At 42.6% G+C, this 14,707-nt stretch overlaps 2 protein-coding genes across 5 annotated transcripts in view; both read left to right on the plus strand.

The window, feature by feature from the left end:
• The window catches only part of Pi4k2b (phosphatidylinositol 4-kinase type 2 beta), a 36,039-nt gene extending 32,534 nt beyond the window's left edge, over positions 1-3,505 (plus strand). For both annotated transcript variants that reach the window (XM_042674788.1, XM_042674790.1), the window contains one exon: positions 1,115-3,505. In XM_042674788.1, coding sequence (XP_042530722.1) covers positions 1,115-1,288 — 174 coding nt within the window. In that variant the 3' untranslated portion in view covers positions 1,289-3,505. The remainder of the gene's footprint in view (positions 1-1,114) is intronic.
• Positions 3,506-12,992: 9,487 nt separating this feature from the next.
• The window catches only part of Zcchc4 (zinc finger CCHC-type containing 4), a 37,013-nt gene continuing 35,298 nt past the window's right edge, over positions 12,993-14,707 (plus strand). For 2 of the 3 annotated variants that reach the window (XM_042674797.1, XM_042674798.1), the window contains exons 1-2: positions 12,993-13,130; positions 13,853-13,971. In XM_042674797.1, the coding sequence (XP_042530731.1) occupies positions 13,004-13,130; positions 13,853-13,971 (246 nt within the window). In that variant the 5' untranslated portion in view covers positions 12,993-13,003. The remainder of the gene's footprint in view (positions 13,131-13,852; positions 13,972-14,707) is intronic. The other variant, XM_042674799.1, reaches the window with a different exon arrangement.

Below are 14,707 nucleotides of genomic sequence, written 5' to 3' on the forward strand. Positions count from 1 at the left end.
AGCACTATTAATCTGTCAGAACCAATAAAATCCACAGCATGTATATACTAGATCATTTTCAAATACTTAACTGAGATATTCATATGTTTAAAATGTATAATAAAGAGAATTTTTCCCACTATGCAAGAAAAAAGATAAATGAATTATAAACTCTGTCTGAACAGAGTAGAATGTGTTTCATAACCTTACTTGTATGCTCAAAAGCAGAAATTTAAAGTGTCTTTGAATGTGAAATATAATGTACTATCTTAGTTTTGTTTTTCTAATTTAAGAATAAGCTTTCTGGGGCTGGGATGTGGCTTAGTTATAGAGTGCTTGCCTAGCATGCATGAAGCCCTGTGTTTGATTCCTTAGTACCACGTAAACAAAAAAATTGGAGATGGTGCTGTGGCTCAAATTGTGGAGTTATAGCCTTGAGCAAAAGAAGCTCAGGGACAGTGTCCATGCCCTGAGTTCAAGCCCCAGGACTGGCAAAAGAGAGAGAGACAGAGAGACAAAGAAATAAAAGAATAAGCTCTAGCTGGGTGCCAGTGGCTCATGCCCTGTAATTCAAAGGTTGAGTTCTGATCATCTGATTCAAAGGCATCCTGGGAGATGATCTGTGAGGCATTTGTCTTCATCTAGCCAGCAAATGTTGGCCTGGTTCAAATGACAAGAGATCAGAGTATGAAGCCCCGAGTTAAAGCATTGGTTCTGCCATAAAAAGAATCACTGAATTTGTTTGTCAATGTCACATCTCTAGCACTTAGAAATAAGCAGAGGCTGTAGTAGGTATGTAATACTTTTGATTGTTAAATGAGGAGCCTGGGCAAATATTTAAGTTCTACATCAAATGAAACGCGTAGAATCTTTCACTTTCCATTTAGTCTCTAAATTCATTGCTTTTGATCATAGGTGCATTCTAGTATATTTTATAGTTATCAATTATTTTATTCCATTTGTGCATGTACATACTCATATATAGTACATATTTATACTACTTACTCCCTACCACAACCTCTATTGTGTATAAATGAATAAAGTAAAAACTTTATTAATAAATGGTTAAAATATCATTGAAGTGAGGGTTTTGTTTTGTTTTCTTTAAATTGAGGAAAATTTCTCTTCTCCTCAGATCTTAAATCTTACTCAGGCGTTGCGAGATGGGAAGAGTCCTGTCCAGCTTGTCCAGATGCCTTGTGTGATCGTGGAACGCAGCCAAGGTGGAGGTCAAGGTCGGATTGTCCACCTGAGCAGCTCCTTCACACAGACTGTCCATTGCAGGAAGCCCTTTTTTTCCTCCTGGTAGTGGATGTAAGAGGACAACTGTAGGCATCATTGTGATGTAAAAGCATCACAGTAATGTAAACCTGCTGGTAAAACCACCAGTTGCCAGAAACCTCAAAAAAGTCCAAATCTTTCAAAGGTTATATATTTTTAATATAATCAAGTTTACAGTTTTTGTCCAAATATTAAATTTCTATTTCAGGGAAGAAGTGACATGTAATTGTATTTTTATAGAAAATTTGTATCATATGTTGTTGTTTGTTTGAAAGGTAATTCCATGGTTTATACATGTGAGCCTGACTGTAATTATTCTAGAATTCCAAGGAGAAAAACATATCTGTTGACCTTGAATACTTTTTAAACATGGAGAAGAACATTCATGTGAGCTGGTTGAATGTGGAAAATAATGTGTCCTGCAGGATGGTGAGAAGAGCCAAACCTGAGCCTTCTAGGAAAACATAGAAGCCAGTAGCTAAACAGAACAAAGGAATGCTGCCTTCATCCTAATGCTGCTATTTTAGAACTGGAATTAGTGTCCTTGACATAGTTATATAGAGGCTTATTTTGGATAAATGATAGACCATTTTCTTCTTTTGAATTTTAGAATGCTTTTAGTGAATTAGTAAGGAGAAGAAAAAGATATTCCCCTTCTTTAGAAACAACAACATTCAACAGAGTCTTGAGGGGAGTAATATAAATTAAGGTAGCAGATCTCCAATATTTGAGATTTTGAAATATCCTTAAAATTTCTTTTTTTTTTTTGTGACTGTATCTTCAATAAGATCAAGTCATTGATCGATTAGTATTTCAGAGTGTTGTTCAGTTTAGTACTTCAGTTAGTATAAACTTCACTGAAAAGTAAACTATACCCAAAAGTATATGTTGAGTTTCATTCTGGGGTTAATAGGTCATGAATTGTTTCAAAATAATACTACTTGAAATTATAGGTGATGCTATAATTAGACTCAGTTTTAGATTATTATTTCCAATTAAAGGAGAACCTGACAGCAGTAGCCACCGAATCATTTGTATTTTATATTGAAACCTTTTAGTATAATTTGAATATGAGTTTGCCTTGCATTCTGGGAATTGGGACTAACACTGTTTAATACCCAGTGATTGAAATGGATAGGAGCTTGGAAAGAAGAAAAGCTTTGATCTCTTCTTCAGACTTAGATCCACCTAACTGGGCCATGGGTAGTCTTGGCCTTTTGTGTTTTAAGCTTAGTGTCAGATGATTCATTATTTTAATGAGTTACTTTTGTATGAAAGTATCGGCAGGGTGGGTAAGTTATGTGTGGGAATGAGCTGGCATTTCTTCCTCCTGGGCAGGTGACCCAGGACACTGCCATCCAGAGGGGAGTCAGGAGTAACTACTTATACTTCCTCTCACTGTTCATTAGCTCTATTTTGAGATAATGGACAATGGTCTGGAAAATCAAAACTCAAACTACTATCCTTAGGTAAATACTAGTAATTAAACTGTGCCTTTTGAAGATCTATTCGAAAAGATGAGTTGCTATGATGTGGGTCTGACTTTCATTTTAAAAAATTTCAGTATTTTGAGAATTACAATAACTTTTTATAATAGAAAACCTAGTAAATTGCCATTTTCTATGCTAAAATTAAAATTGTGTGAAAATATTTTTAAATGTCTGACCATATTAGAATGGTACTGTTGACATTTTTTAAGATAAGATTATAAGTCAGAGTACATTAGGTATGTTTTGTAAATTTCTATGAACTTAATTCTTATTTAAATATTGTGGCTTCTTCAATGAGTATATTTATATTGTCAAACATGGTAGACAAAAAGGTAATAAAAATCATTGTTTTGAGGCTAGATTTCTTCTGCATATGTGTACTTAACATTTAAAATACTTGTTTATTAAGTGTATAAATGATGGCAGACCACGTTTTCTCATGTCAATAGAATAGTTTAACTCTTTGTAATTCCAAAAGGTATATTTAACTAGTACTTTTTCAATTGGAGACATTTTAATTTTATTTAATTACATGCTGCCTTAAACACCCCAAATTTGCCAGCAATGGACATCTTTGGAGAAATGGATTTTTAGATTTGAAAAAGATTGATTTACAATATGTGTGTGAGTGTGTGTGTTACTAGAGATTGCAGGCAGAGCCTTGTACCTGCTAGGTAGGAGCTCCATCACTAAACCACACATACCTCAACCCAATTAAAAAACATTTTAACTAACTGGCTCACGCCTATAATCCTAGCTACTTAGGAAGCTGAGATCTGAGGATTGCAGTTCAAAGTCAGCCTAGGCAGGAAAATCTGTGAGATTCTTAACTCCAATTAACCACCAGAAAACTGCAAGTGGTGCTATGGCTTTCCTTGAACTGAAGAACTCAGGGACAGCACCCAGGCCCAGAGTTCAAACCCCACAACTGACAAAAAATAAAAATACAAAAAAAAACTTATTAAAGAAAAACAATGGTGACGTGTTACTTGGTTTAATTATATCGTAAATCCCTTTACAGCTATGTAAAGACAAAGGCCGCTCATAGGGGTTACTGTCTGCCTGCTGTTACCAGGTTGCTTAGTAGCTCTGCAGAGTTGAGGCAGAGATTCACAGTGCTCTTCTGCCCTGAGCCTCACTTACAGTTAGCATGGGGCCACATGGCTGGTTTCTTGCAAAACAGACCTAGAGACAAGTGATACATGGCATTTCCAAGACTGGCAGTAAAACTCTTGGCTATGATTGACCGCACTCTTGTCCTTATGTAGCTATAAACAGACATATGGTGGAAGCAGCCAGGGTCCAGGAGTCACTGCTGGAAGAGAGCCACCAGAAGACCTTCTGACCACATGGTGATATGACCTCAGCAAGAAAGACAGGCTAGCCAGCCGCTGGTGGCTCACTGGTGGGACCTATAATCCCAACTACTCAGGAGGCTGAGATGTGATGATCCACGGTTCAAAGTCAGCCCAGGCAGGAAAAGCCAGGAGACTCTTCTTTCCAATTAACCACCAGAAAACTGGAAGTGGCACTGTGACTTAAAATGGTAGCACAAAAGAAATCAGGGACAGTGCCCACGTCTTGAGTTCAAGCCCCACAAACAACAAGAAGAAAGAAATGCTTATGGGCAGGAGGCCTTGCTCCTGTTTAGCAAGGCACCAGTAGCTTACACCTATTCTGGAGGCTGAGATCTGAGGATTGTACTTTGAAGCCATCCTGGGCAGGAAAGTCTGTGTGAGACTTATCCAATTAATCACATGAAAAGCCAGAAGTAGAGCTATGGTTTAAGTGGTAGAGCACTAGCCTTGAGCAAAAGGAAGGAGCTCAGGGGACAGCACCCAGGCCAACTTCAAGCCCTAGGACAAGCAAAATAACAACAAAGCTACCTGTATTCAGTCATTAAAATTTTGAATGTAGTTGTTACCAAAGAGTAGATATACTGTCTTGAGAATTACAATGAAAATAGAAACTATAATGAAAATTTTAAAATTAAAAAGAAATCCACAGCCGAAGAGGCAGAGGGGTGGAGTTGTGGGTAGTTCTTAATCTAATTAAATCCACAGAGGAAAGAAAGTATTACAGAATAAAACTATTCACCAAAAACGGTGACCCATTATCTGAATCTAGAACTTGAATACTGGGTTAAAAGCATTAGCTGCCCTGAGAAGCACTCACTTTAGGGGAGTGAGTGAGCAGAGAGAAGGTGGGAGCCTGTAATTTGCCACCATGAGCTCAGCCAGAAGGAGGGAGGCATGGAGATCCACTATCACAATTGGGAGAGGCAACTGGCGGGTAGTAGTGGGGTCCTGTAGGAAGTATGAGGGTGCCGGGGTAGGCTTTTGTTCACATTGTGTTCTGAGAAATGGCCAGTGAGAAGACCTAGATCTGTAATGACAAGGTTGGAAACAGTACCTGGGCAAGGGAAGGCCAAAATATAAGGAGACATCAAAGGAGACAGATGTGCAAGTTAGTGACAGTCAAGTGGCCTAACACTAGTGTCTTGGAAGGAGGGAGCTCTAGAACCACAAAGTTAGAGAACCTGTGGCCTACCCTTCTTACCTATAAGAAATCTGGAGCTGGCACTAATGACATGCTTGTCTGCTTTGGAGGCTGAGACCTAGAGTATCATGGATTGAAGCCAGCCTAGGCAAGAAAAGTCCACGAAACTCTAACCAGCAAAGTACCAAACTGGAAGTGTGGCTCAAGTAGGAGAGTGCTAGCCCTGGTACTTGTGTACACACACACACACACACACACACACACACACACACACACACACACACACACAGAGAACTTGGGAAAATGGCAGGCTAATCCACACACACACACACACACACACACAGAACTTGGGAAAATGGCAGGCTAATCCATCTCAGTTAAACATTACATTTTATAGTCTCTGAAAAGATGGCAACAATATAATGGGGTGGGGGAAAAGAGGGGTTGTTCTAGGGCCTGAACTCAGGACTTCGGCACTGAGCTTTTTTTTTCTTTCTTAAGACTAGCACAGCTCCATGTCTGGCTTTTTGGTGATTAGTTGGAGATAAGAGTCTCACAGACTTGCCCAGATTGGCTTCAAAACAATGATCCTCAGAGCTCAGCCTCCTGAGTAGCTAGATTAGCCTCAGTCTAATTTTTAAAATATACTGAAGGAACTTAAGAAGTGGTAGAGCTGGGTGCCAGTGGCTCATGTCTGTAATCCTAGCTACTCAGAAGGCTGAGATCTGAGGGTCACAGTTTAAAGCCAGCCCTGGCAGGAAAGTTCATGAAACTCCAATTAATTAATCTCCAATTAACCACCAGAAAACCAGAAGTGGCGCTGTGGCTCAAGTGGTAGAGCACTGGCCTTGAGCTGAAGAGCACAGGGACAGTGCTCAAGCCCAGAGTTCAAGCCCCACAACTGACCAAAAAAAAAAAAAAAGTGGTAGAAGCTAAGAAAGAACAGTATTAGTCTCTAAATGAGATGGGCAAGCAACAGAAAGAAATAAAATAGCTGCCAGAGCTCAGGAAATACTAGAGTTAAAAACATGTTTCAGAAGTAACACAAGAGCAAATAATATACCACAAAAATCTGACAGCAAAAACATCACACCCAGCGTTGAAAAACAAAAGGTTTCCATTATTAGTGTTTTATTGCAGCTATAATAAATTGTCACAAACTTAGTGGCCTGAAGCAACACAAATTTACTCACTTGTAACTCCACAGCTTAGAAATCTTGACAGGTCTCAGTGAGTTACAGTCTGTCAGCAAGGTTGTGCTCTTTTCTGGAAGGCTCCTGGGAGAATCCATTTCCTTGCCCTATAGCCCTTTCCTCCTCCTACCTACCCGAACCACTTACTTTTAAAGATCCAGTGATTACATTGGGCCCACACAGATATTCTAGGATAATGTTCCTCTTCTTCCTCCTCCTCCTCCTCCTTCCTTTGAGATCAGTCTAAAGGACTTCCCTGACCAAGCTAGCTGTTTGGGAATCCCAGATGTCTCCTGGAAAAGAAGAAGCAGGGAGAATGGAGCGGTGATAAAGAGGAATATACTAGCAAAGCACAAGCAATGGCTTAGACTTGATGTGGGCAGGCTGGATAAGGCCAGCAGCCTAAAAGATACTGTTTGCTGTCACTTCAGAAGTTTGTTCAGAGGAGGAAGTGGGGTTGGTTTTGTGAAAAAGGCGATATTAGTCTTTTTGGTGGTGTATTCACTTTGCACCCAAGCATTTGGGAGTGCGAATTATTTTTACACAAATATGTATTTCTACACTTGGTGTCATCCTTGGAGCACAGTAACAAATTTGGAATCATGAAACAGCATATACTTTTCTCTTCCTTCATACATGGTATTTCATCTGGAAGAGACAGAAGGCCCTTGAGGTCCCTGGGAGGGACCTCAAAGGTAGTGTTCTGGCTCCCACATCCAGCTGATGCAATGCTGGCCCTGGTGGTCATTGTCTGATGTTTCTGGAAATCTTGTGCCTTTTTTGAAGATCTGGAAATTGAAAGTAGATGATTTCAAAAGCAGTTGCTAATCTCTATAAAGCAAGAGATGTGTTTATTTTTCCTTTGACTCCAGCCCTGCTGCAGAGTGGTTTAAGTTTTACAATTCCCTCCTGACAATCAAGAGCCATCTGAGAAGGGAAGCCTGGGCCCCAGGGTAAGACCTGTACTAACATACTAGCTGATTCCTGGCTTGGAAACCGGTCTAACCAAGGGTGGGACTTGGATACCATCCCTGAGAACAACACACTCTTTATATCTGTGTGGTTTGGGGAACTTTCCAGAAAGCTATTCTGCCCTTCAAGTATTACTTTAAATTGCAATAGTTCAAGGGAATTGGGAATTGTGTTTCAACTACAGTTCTGATTTGGGCTAGGGTGGCTACTGCCCTGTCCTCAGTCTGGGCAGTGCTTCCAGTGTTGTTTCTTTTGCCAGGTGCTGGATTCAAGAGTTTCCCATAGCTGGACACTGGTAGCCCACACCTGCAATCCTAGCTATCAAGAGGCTAAGATCTGGAGGAGTGAAGCTGGGCCCGGCAATAAAGTCCTAGAGCCTCATCTCCAAAATAACTAGCAAAAAGCCAGAAGTGGAGGTATGATTCAAGAGATAGATCAGCAGCCATTCAGGCACAAGACCCTGAGTTCAAATCCCAGTACTGCCTAGCCCTGGATCCCTGGTATCCCAAGTCAGTGTGTCATCTGTTTTTTTCCAAGGTTCTGAATGTCACACTAGTGAACCCCTTCAACTCTTGCTGTTACCCAAAAAGGGTCATTACCTCCACAGTACACAGGAGGAGGCTCAGAGATGCATCCTGCTTGCCTAAAGATAATTTGTACTAGGAGGGAGAGTACAAAAGGCAGGGGGCAGGCAGTATCTCTGACTCAGTCCCCTGTCCCGCCTGGTGCTTGATGACATCTGGTTACCCCCAGGTTCCTAGTCGTGAGGAAATTGGAGGAAAGATTTCTTCCTGCCCCCCCCCTCCTTTTTTTGGTCAGTCATAGGGCTTGAATTCTGTGCCTGGGCACTGTTCCTTAGCTCTTCAGCTCAAGGTGAGTGCTCTACCACTTGAGCCACAACACCACTTCCAGTTTTCTGGTAGCTAATTGGAGATCAGAGTCTCTTGGACTTTCCTACCTGGCCTCCCTTTGAACCGTGATCCTCATATCTCCTCCTCCTGAGTAGCTAGGATTATAGGTGTGAGCCACAGGTGTCTGGCTACAAGATGTCTTAAAAGTACTTTGCAGCTAGACACTGGTGACTCATGCCTGTAATCCTAGTCACTCAGGAGTCTGAGACCTAGAGATCTCAGTTCAAAGCCAGCTGGGGTAGGGAAGTCTGTGAGAGACTGATAAGTCTCTCAAAAAAACCAGAAGTGGATCAATGGCTCAAGTGGTAGAGCACTGGCCTGGAGCAAAAAATGTTCAGGGATAGCTTCCTGGCTCTGAGTTCAAGTTCTAGAACTGGCAAAAAAAAAAAGAAAAGGTACTTTGCAAATCTCTGTTGAAATGAAATTAATAGTTTACAAGCTCTAACCACCTGTTTGTCAATACTAAAAAATAGAAACATAGTTACTTGCAATGAAATACCTATTTCATGTATAAATAATCGAGCATGACCATATGATTAAGTTACAGTGACATCGTTAGAAGCAGGGACATTTTGTGTGTGTGTGTGTGTGTGTGTGTGTGTGTGTGTGTGTGCGAGCGGTAGGCCTTGAACTCAGGGCTTCATACCCTTGGCTTTTTCTTTCATAATTGGCACTCTATAACTTGAACCACATTACCAATTCCAGCTTTTTGTTGGTTAATTGGAGATAAGAGTATGTCAAGGATTTGTCTACCCGGACTGGCTTTGAACCTGGATCCTCAGATCTCAGGCCTTCTGAGTAGCTAGGATTACAGGCATGAGCCACCAGTACTCAACTAGGAACATTCATATAATGAGCCCTTGGAGTTTAGAATGCCAAGAGGAAGTTTTTGTTCATGATTGGAAACCAGGGCTACTATGCTAGAGTTTTCAGGAAAGAGCACCATTGGGGAAATAGTTTCTCTATCCCCTCTACCTCCAGCTCCCACAGCCTCAGGTATGGCTCTCCAGGCAGAAATGAAGTTGGAGATGCACTCAGCAGAGGGACTGCTTTCTTGTGTCTCTGCTGTTATTACAAGGAGATCTAGGTTCCTGCTGTCCCTTCAGCTTGGACCTCCACAGTGACACACATGGCCCAACCATGCCAATGATCCAGAAAGAAGCTACTGCGCCATATGTATCACCTTTGTGTGCATTCTCCCCCTGCTCCCACCATTTTTGCCAGCATCAGCGCTTGAACCCACAAGCATCATACTCAACTTGGTTTTCTTGTTCATGGCTGGTGTTCTACCACTTGACCCATGCATCTAGCCTTGCTTTTTGTTAGTTATTTTTGAGATGGAGTCTCATAGACTTTTCTGCCTGGACTGATTTCAAACTGCCACCCTCCAGATCTCAGCTTCCTGAGTAGCTGAGATCACAGGCTTGAGCCACTCATGTCTGGCATCCTAAACATGTAGTGTGAGTGTGTGTGTGTGTGTGTTTGTGTGTGTGTGTTTGGAGTGGCCAATGTCAGTGTCCTCAGCCTCAGAATACAGAGTTGGGGAGCAGAGAGCACCAGGGGAAGGTTCTCGGTCTCTTTTCTTTCTCCTTTCTTCTTCTCTCCTTCCCTCCCTTCTGTACTGGGGCTTGAACTGAGGGCCTCTTCCTCTCCTGCTCACGGATAGCACTCTTCCACTTGCGTTACAGCTTTACTTCCAGTTTTTTGCTGGTTAACTGGAAATAAGAATCTCATTGATTTTTCTACCGAGCTGGCTGGGAACTGCAACCCTCAGATCTCAGCCTCCTAAGTAGCTAGGATTACAGGCATTTGCCACAAGTGCCTGGCAGTGTTTTCTTGTTGCTGGTCAGTCCTGACAACATTTCCCCTTAAAAAAAAGAAGTGGCCTGTATACTTAGGTCCATAATCTACCTGGATTATAGCAGAAGATCAAGGCTGCTAATCTGGGCTGAAAATGTGCATCAAGCCACGTCGATGGATACGCCTCCTGCCCCCAACGTTGTGACTGCAGCTATAGAACATTAGTCAGCATTTCTGGCTGTGACAGGACCAACCCCATCTCAAACTGGTTTAAAGAGAGGAAGGAATTTGTGACTCAAGTAACAAAAACTTCAGGCATAGCTGGATCTAGGACTTCATATGGTATTTTCACACATTCCTGTCTCTTCTGTTTTCTTTTTATTGACTGCATGGAAAGTCATGTCCTTAAGTGGCCGGAAAAAGTGCCACTGGCCCCTTGCTTACCCCAGTGAAGAGTGCCTCTATGGTACATTGTGTCCTACACCCCTCCACTCCCCTTCTTGATCACATCCTTCACTGTGGAACTTTGCCATGTTTGGCCATTTGACTTTGCCCAAAAGAGTATGGGGGAAGCAACGCCAGGCCTAAGCCTTAAAAAGTTTATCCTGGAGGTGGGAATATGGCTTAGTGGTAGAGTGCTTGGCTAGCATGCATGAAGTCCTGGGTTTGATTCTTTTGTGCCATTTAAACAAAAAAAGCCAGAAGTTTCACTGTGGCTCAAGTGGTAGCCTTGGGCAAAAGAAGCTCAGGGACAGTGCCCAGGCCCTGAATTTAAGCCCCAAGACTAGTTAAAAAAAAGTTTTCCCTGACCAGACACCATTGGTTCACACCTGTAATCCTAGCTATTCAGGAGACTGAGAACTGAGAATCATGATTCAAGACAGCCCAGACAGAAAAAGTCCATGAAACTTGTTTGTGACAGAGTACCAGCCTTGGGCTAAAAAGCAAAAAGCTAAGCTACAGTCTCAAGGCCCTGAGTTCAAGCCTTGGTACAGCCCTCTCCTCCTCCCCCCCCCCCCCAACCCACTCCCACCACAATAAAGAAAATCCGAAACACTAAAGTCATGAAAGAAAACCCTCATAACTTAGAATCTGGACCCCCTCAGCAAATATCAGTCTTTTGGGGGGGGGGCAAAGTCTTTTTTTTTTACCTTCAGTTATCACATATGTCATAATGACATTTGGGTCACACACATAATAGTGGTCCCATGAAATTATGTCACCTGGCTGGGTGACATTGACTCATGCCTGTAATCCTAGCTACTCAGGAGGCTGAGATCTGAGGATCATGGTTCAAAGCCAGCCCAGGCAGGAAAGTCTAGGACAATCACCTCCAATTAACCACCAGAAAACCAGAAGTGGTACTGTGGCTCAAGTGTTAAGACTAGCCTTTGGCTGAAGAGCTGAAGGACAGTGCCCAGGCCCAGAGTTCAAGCCCCATGACTGACCAAAAAAAAAAAAAAAAAGTTCCCTGCTGTCATTGTAGCCTTCTCAATTTGTGTCTATAATGCTCACCAACAAAATCACCCTGTGATACATTGCTTTGAACATGTCCTTGTTGGGTGACACATGATAGTGTAAACATAAGGTTGATAATTATCTCCACTTACTCCTTCAGGAAAAGAGGGAATGTTTTTGAGACCTTCATAGTTCCCTCATTCTGAGGTACTTTCTCACTTGTGTTATCTGGATCAACCTTTGTTGTGCTCTTTTGTTGTCTATGTGTGTGCATACGTGCATGTGTGCATGCATGCATGTGTGTGTGTGTGTGTGTGTGTGTGTGTGTGTGTGTGATTACTGTGGGTATATCTTGATCTTGGATAGATAGAAGACATCTACCCTCTTTATTTTAAGTGCTTTTTGGATTTTTATATAAGCTTCAGAATAATATTATCTCTGCCATAAGTCTATATGCACTAAAGCTGGGCAGAGTCAGCCTCATTCTCATGTTGAGGCTTCCAAATAATGAACACAATATTTTTTGTTTACTTAGATCTTCCTTGACTCCCCACCAACATTTAGTAGTTTTCTATGCATGAGTCCTCTACATAGTCTGCTAGATTTCTACATACTTCATTTCTTTGACCAGTTCTAAATGGTATTCTACTTTTAATTTTGTTCTTGTCATCAGTAGTGCATGATAATAAAACTGATTTTTGTACATTTATGTCTTGTAAATGAAACCTTGTCAAACGGTTCAAACTGGAACCGCCCTTCTTCTCTCCCTCCCTTTCTCCTTCTCTTTAGGACCTACAGTCTGACCATGTTCCCCCCCCCCCCCCCCCAAAGATTGACTTAACTCTTGGATACACATACACATGCACATTTATATAAATATACTTTTTAAATGTTAGTCCTGGGACTTTAACTCAGGACCTGGGTGTTGTCCCTGAGCTTTTTTGCTCAAGGCTAGCTTCTACCACTTTGAGCCACAGCTCCACTTCTGGTTTTCTGGTAGTTAATTGAAAGGAAGAGGGGCATGGACTTTCTTTCCCCGGCTGCCTTTGAACAGGGATCCTCAGATCTCAGCCTCCTGAGTAGCTAGGATGTCAGGCGTGAGCCATCAGCACCGGACTTTGGCTATGTTTGTATAAAAGAGGGCTGCTTACAGGTGCTTAGGGTAAAATGGATACAGGTGAGCTCTTAGCACAGGTCCAACAAACATCCTGTCCCTAGAGACTACTTAGGAAAAAAAACCAAACCCAAACACCTTCCAGGTGGGCGGGGACTAGTTTTCGGGGCGTGGCCTCCATCGCGGCGGCCCCCTCCCTAGATCCTCCCAGACGCGAGGAGGCGCTGTGCGACGCAGCGGGTCACAGCGGCGCGCTTTTTCCGCCTCCTCGGTTCCGGCAGAGGCTTTCGGGACGGCGGCGGAAAGATGGCGGCCTCCAGGGGTGGCCTGGAAGCTGGGGCAGCTGACGGGAGCACGGGGTGCTCGGGCAGCTCAGGCGTGGAGGTGGTGTTTCCTTCGGGTCCTGCCGCCCCTGCCCCGCTATGCCCTCACGGTGGGTCGGAGTCTGGCTCAGCCTGGCTGGCTGGGGCCCGGGCCTGGGTTGGCCTGGATGTGCTGGTGGCTCTCAGGTCTTTTCTCTGGCAGAAAAGCCATCTTTTCCTCTGCTCCCCGCTCAGGGGGGCTCAGAAAACGCCCCCTTTTCTAAAGTTGGGCTCTCAGCCTATTGAGAAACCCTCATAGGAGTCCTTCCTTCCTTTGCTTTGACTCCAGGGCTGTTCCATCTGTTTGGGGACTGGGCCTTGGTAGGCCAAAGGAATGGACGCTGTGGAGTAATCCCCATGGAAGATAAAAGACTTTTTGCCTGGAGACCAACTTAAGTTTTTTCTTTAACTTGCAGTAAAGGCCCAGGTAACCGCTTGTACCCGCTCCAGAGATGGCAGCGCTCCCTGTTCTCTGGGGAGATACGTTTTTAGAAAATGATTTCTAAGTAGTCAGTGCCTGAGTGTTGTGACTGAGAAGGAGGGGGGTGGGGAGAGACAGAGAGAGAGAAGAGAAAACATCAGACGTGACTCAGTTGACTAGAATTGCCAGCCAATGAACTGTGAGGTACCAAGTTCGAGTCCCAGTCTCGGAACAGCAACAAAAGTAGAGAGGTAGATTTCATTATGATCAGTTGTGTACAAAACCTAAACAAATTTTAGTTAGGCAGTGAAAATTAAGAACTAGCTATAAATGGCTAGCGTTTGACATTTTTTTCCCCTGTTCTGGAACTAGGACCCACTCTTCTGTTTGTAAAGGTGAACCAAGGGAAGGAAGAAACACGGAGGTTTTATGCCTGCTCAGCCTGTAGAGATAGAAGAGACTGTAGTTTTTTCCAGTGGGAAGATGAAAAGGTATGACAATTTTTTAAAAAAGACTTCAGAAACTTTTCAACTTTTCAGAATTTCCAGACCACTTAAAAGACATGCAATGTGAACATTATATGAAGAGAAATGAAGGTACCATGTGCTTGGATTTGGGAGACTGGAGTTAATACTTTGAGCTTACTCTGATGCTTTATGTCTCAAAGACTTAGTTCCCCTGTGATGTTAATATTGAGTAGTGGATTCTCTGTGTCTTCGCTCTAACTTCTGTCATAGGAACACAATATAGGCAGGTAGTTCAAACAGCAAACCTTTATTAATCACAGTTCTGGAGCTTGGGAAGTCCAGGTAAATCCATTGCCTGGCTTGTGGCTTTCTTACTGGTTTGCAGATGGCTGTCTTCTCACTGTGCATCTTCAGGGGGAGAAAGAGAGGACAGGGAGAAAAGAGGAAGGAAGAGTATCATTCTTTCAAGGATAGTAATTCCATTTATAAGGGTTCCACTCTTCTAACTTGCTTAGGCTTCAAAAATAGGAATTTTGGGGGGATACTTTCTGTGTTTGATTTTTTTTTTTTTTTTTTTTTTGGTCACTGTGACAAATGTAGCTTTTTATTATGGCAGATAGGAAGCAGAGAAGAAGGATGTGATGGTGGAAATCAGAACCTTTAAAGATTTTCCCAATGACCTACTTTCTCCAGCCAAGCCTCACTTCCTGAAGTGTCTCCATCTAAAATAAATGTGATACCTCTTTTTTGAGATCAGTAG

Source organism: Dipodomys spectabilis, unplaced genomic scaffold (genome assembly GCF_019054845.1).
Source record: "Dipodomys spectabilis isolate Male_0828 unplaced genomic scaffold, ASM1905484v1 ptg000021l, whole genome shotgun sequence".
Classification (NCBI taxonomy): domain Eukaryota; kingdom Metazoa; phylum Chordata; class Mammalia; order Rodentia; family Heteromyidae; genus Dipodomys; species Dipodomys spectabilis.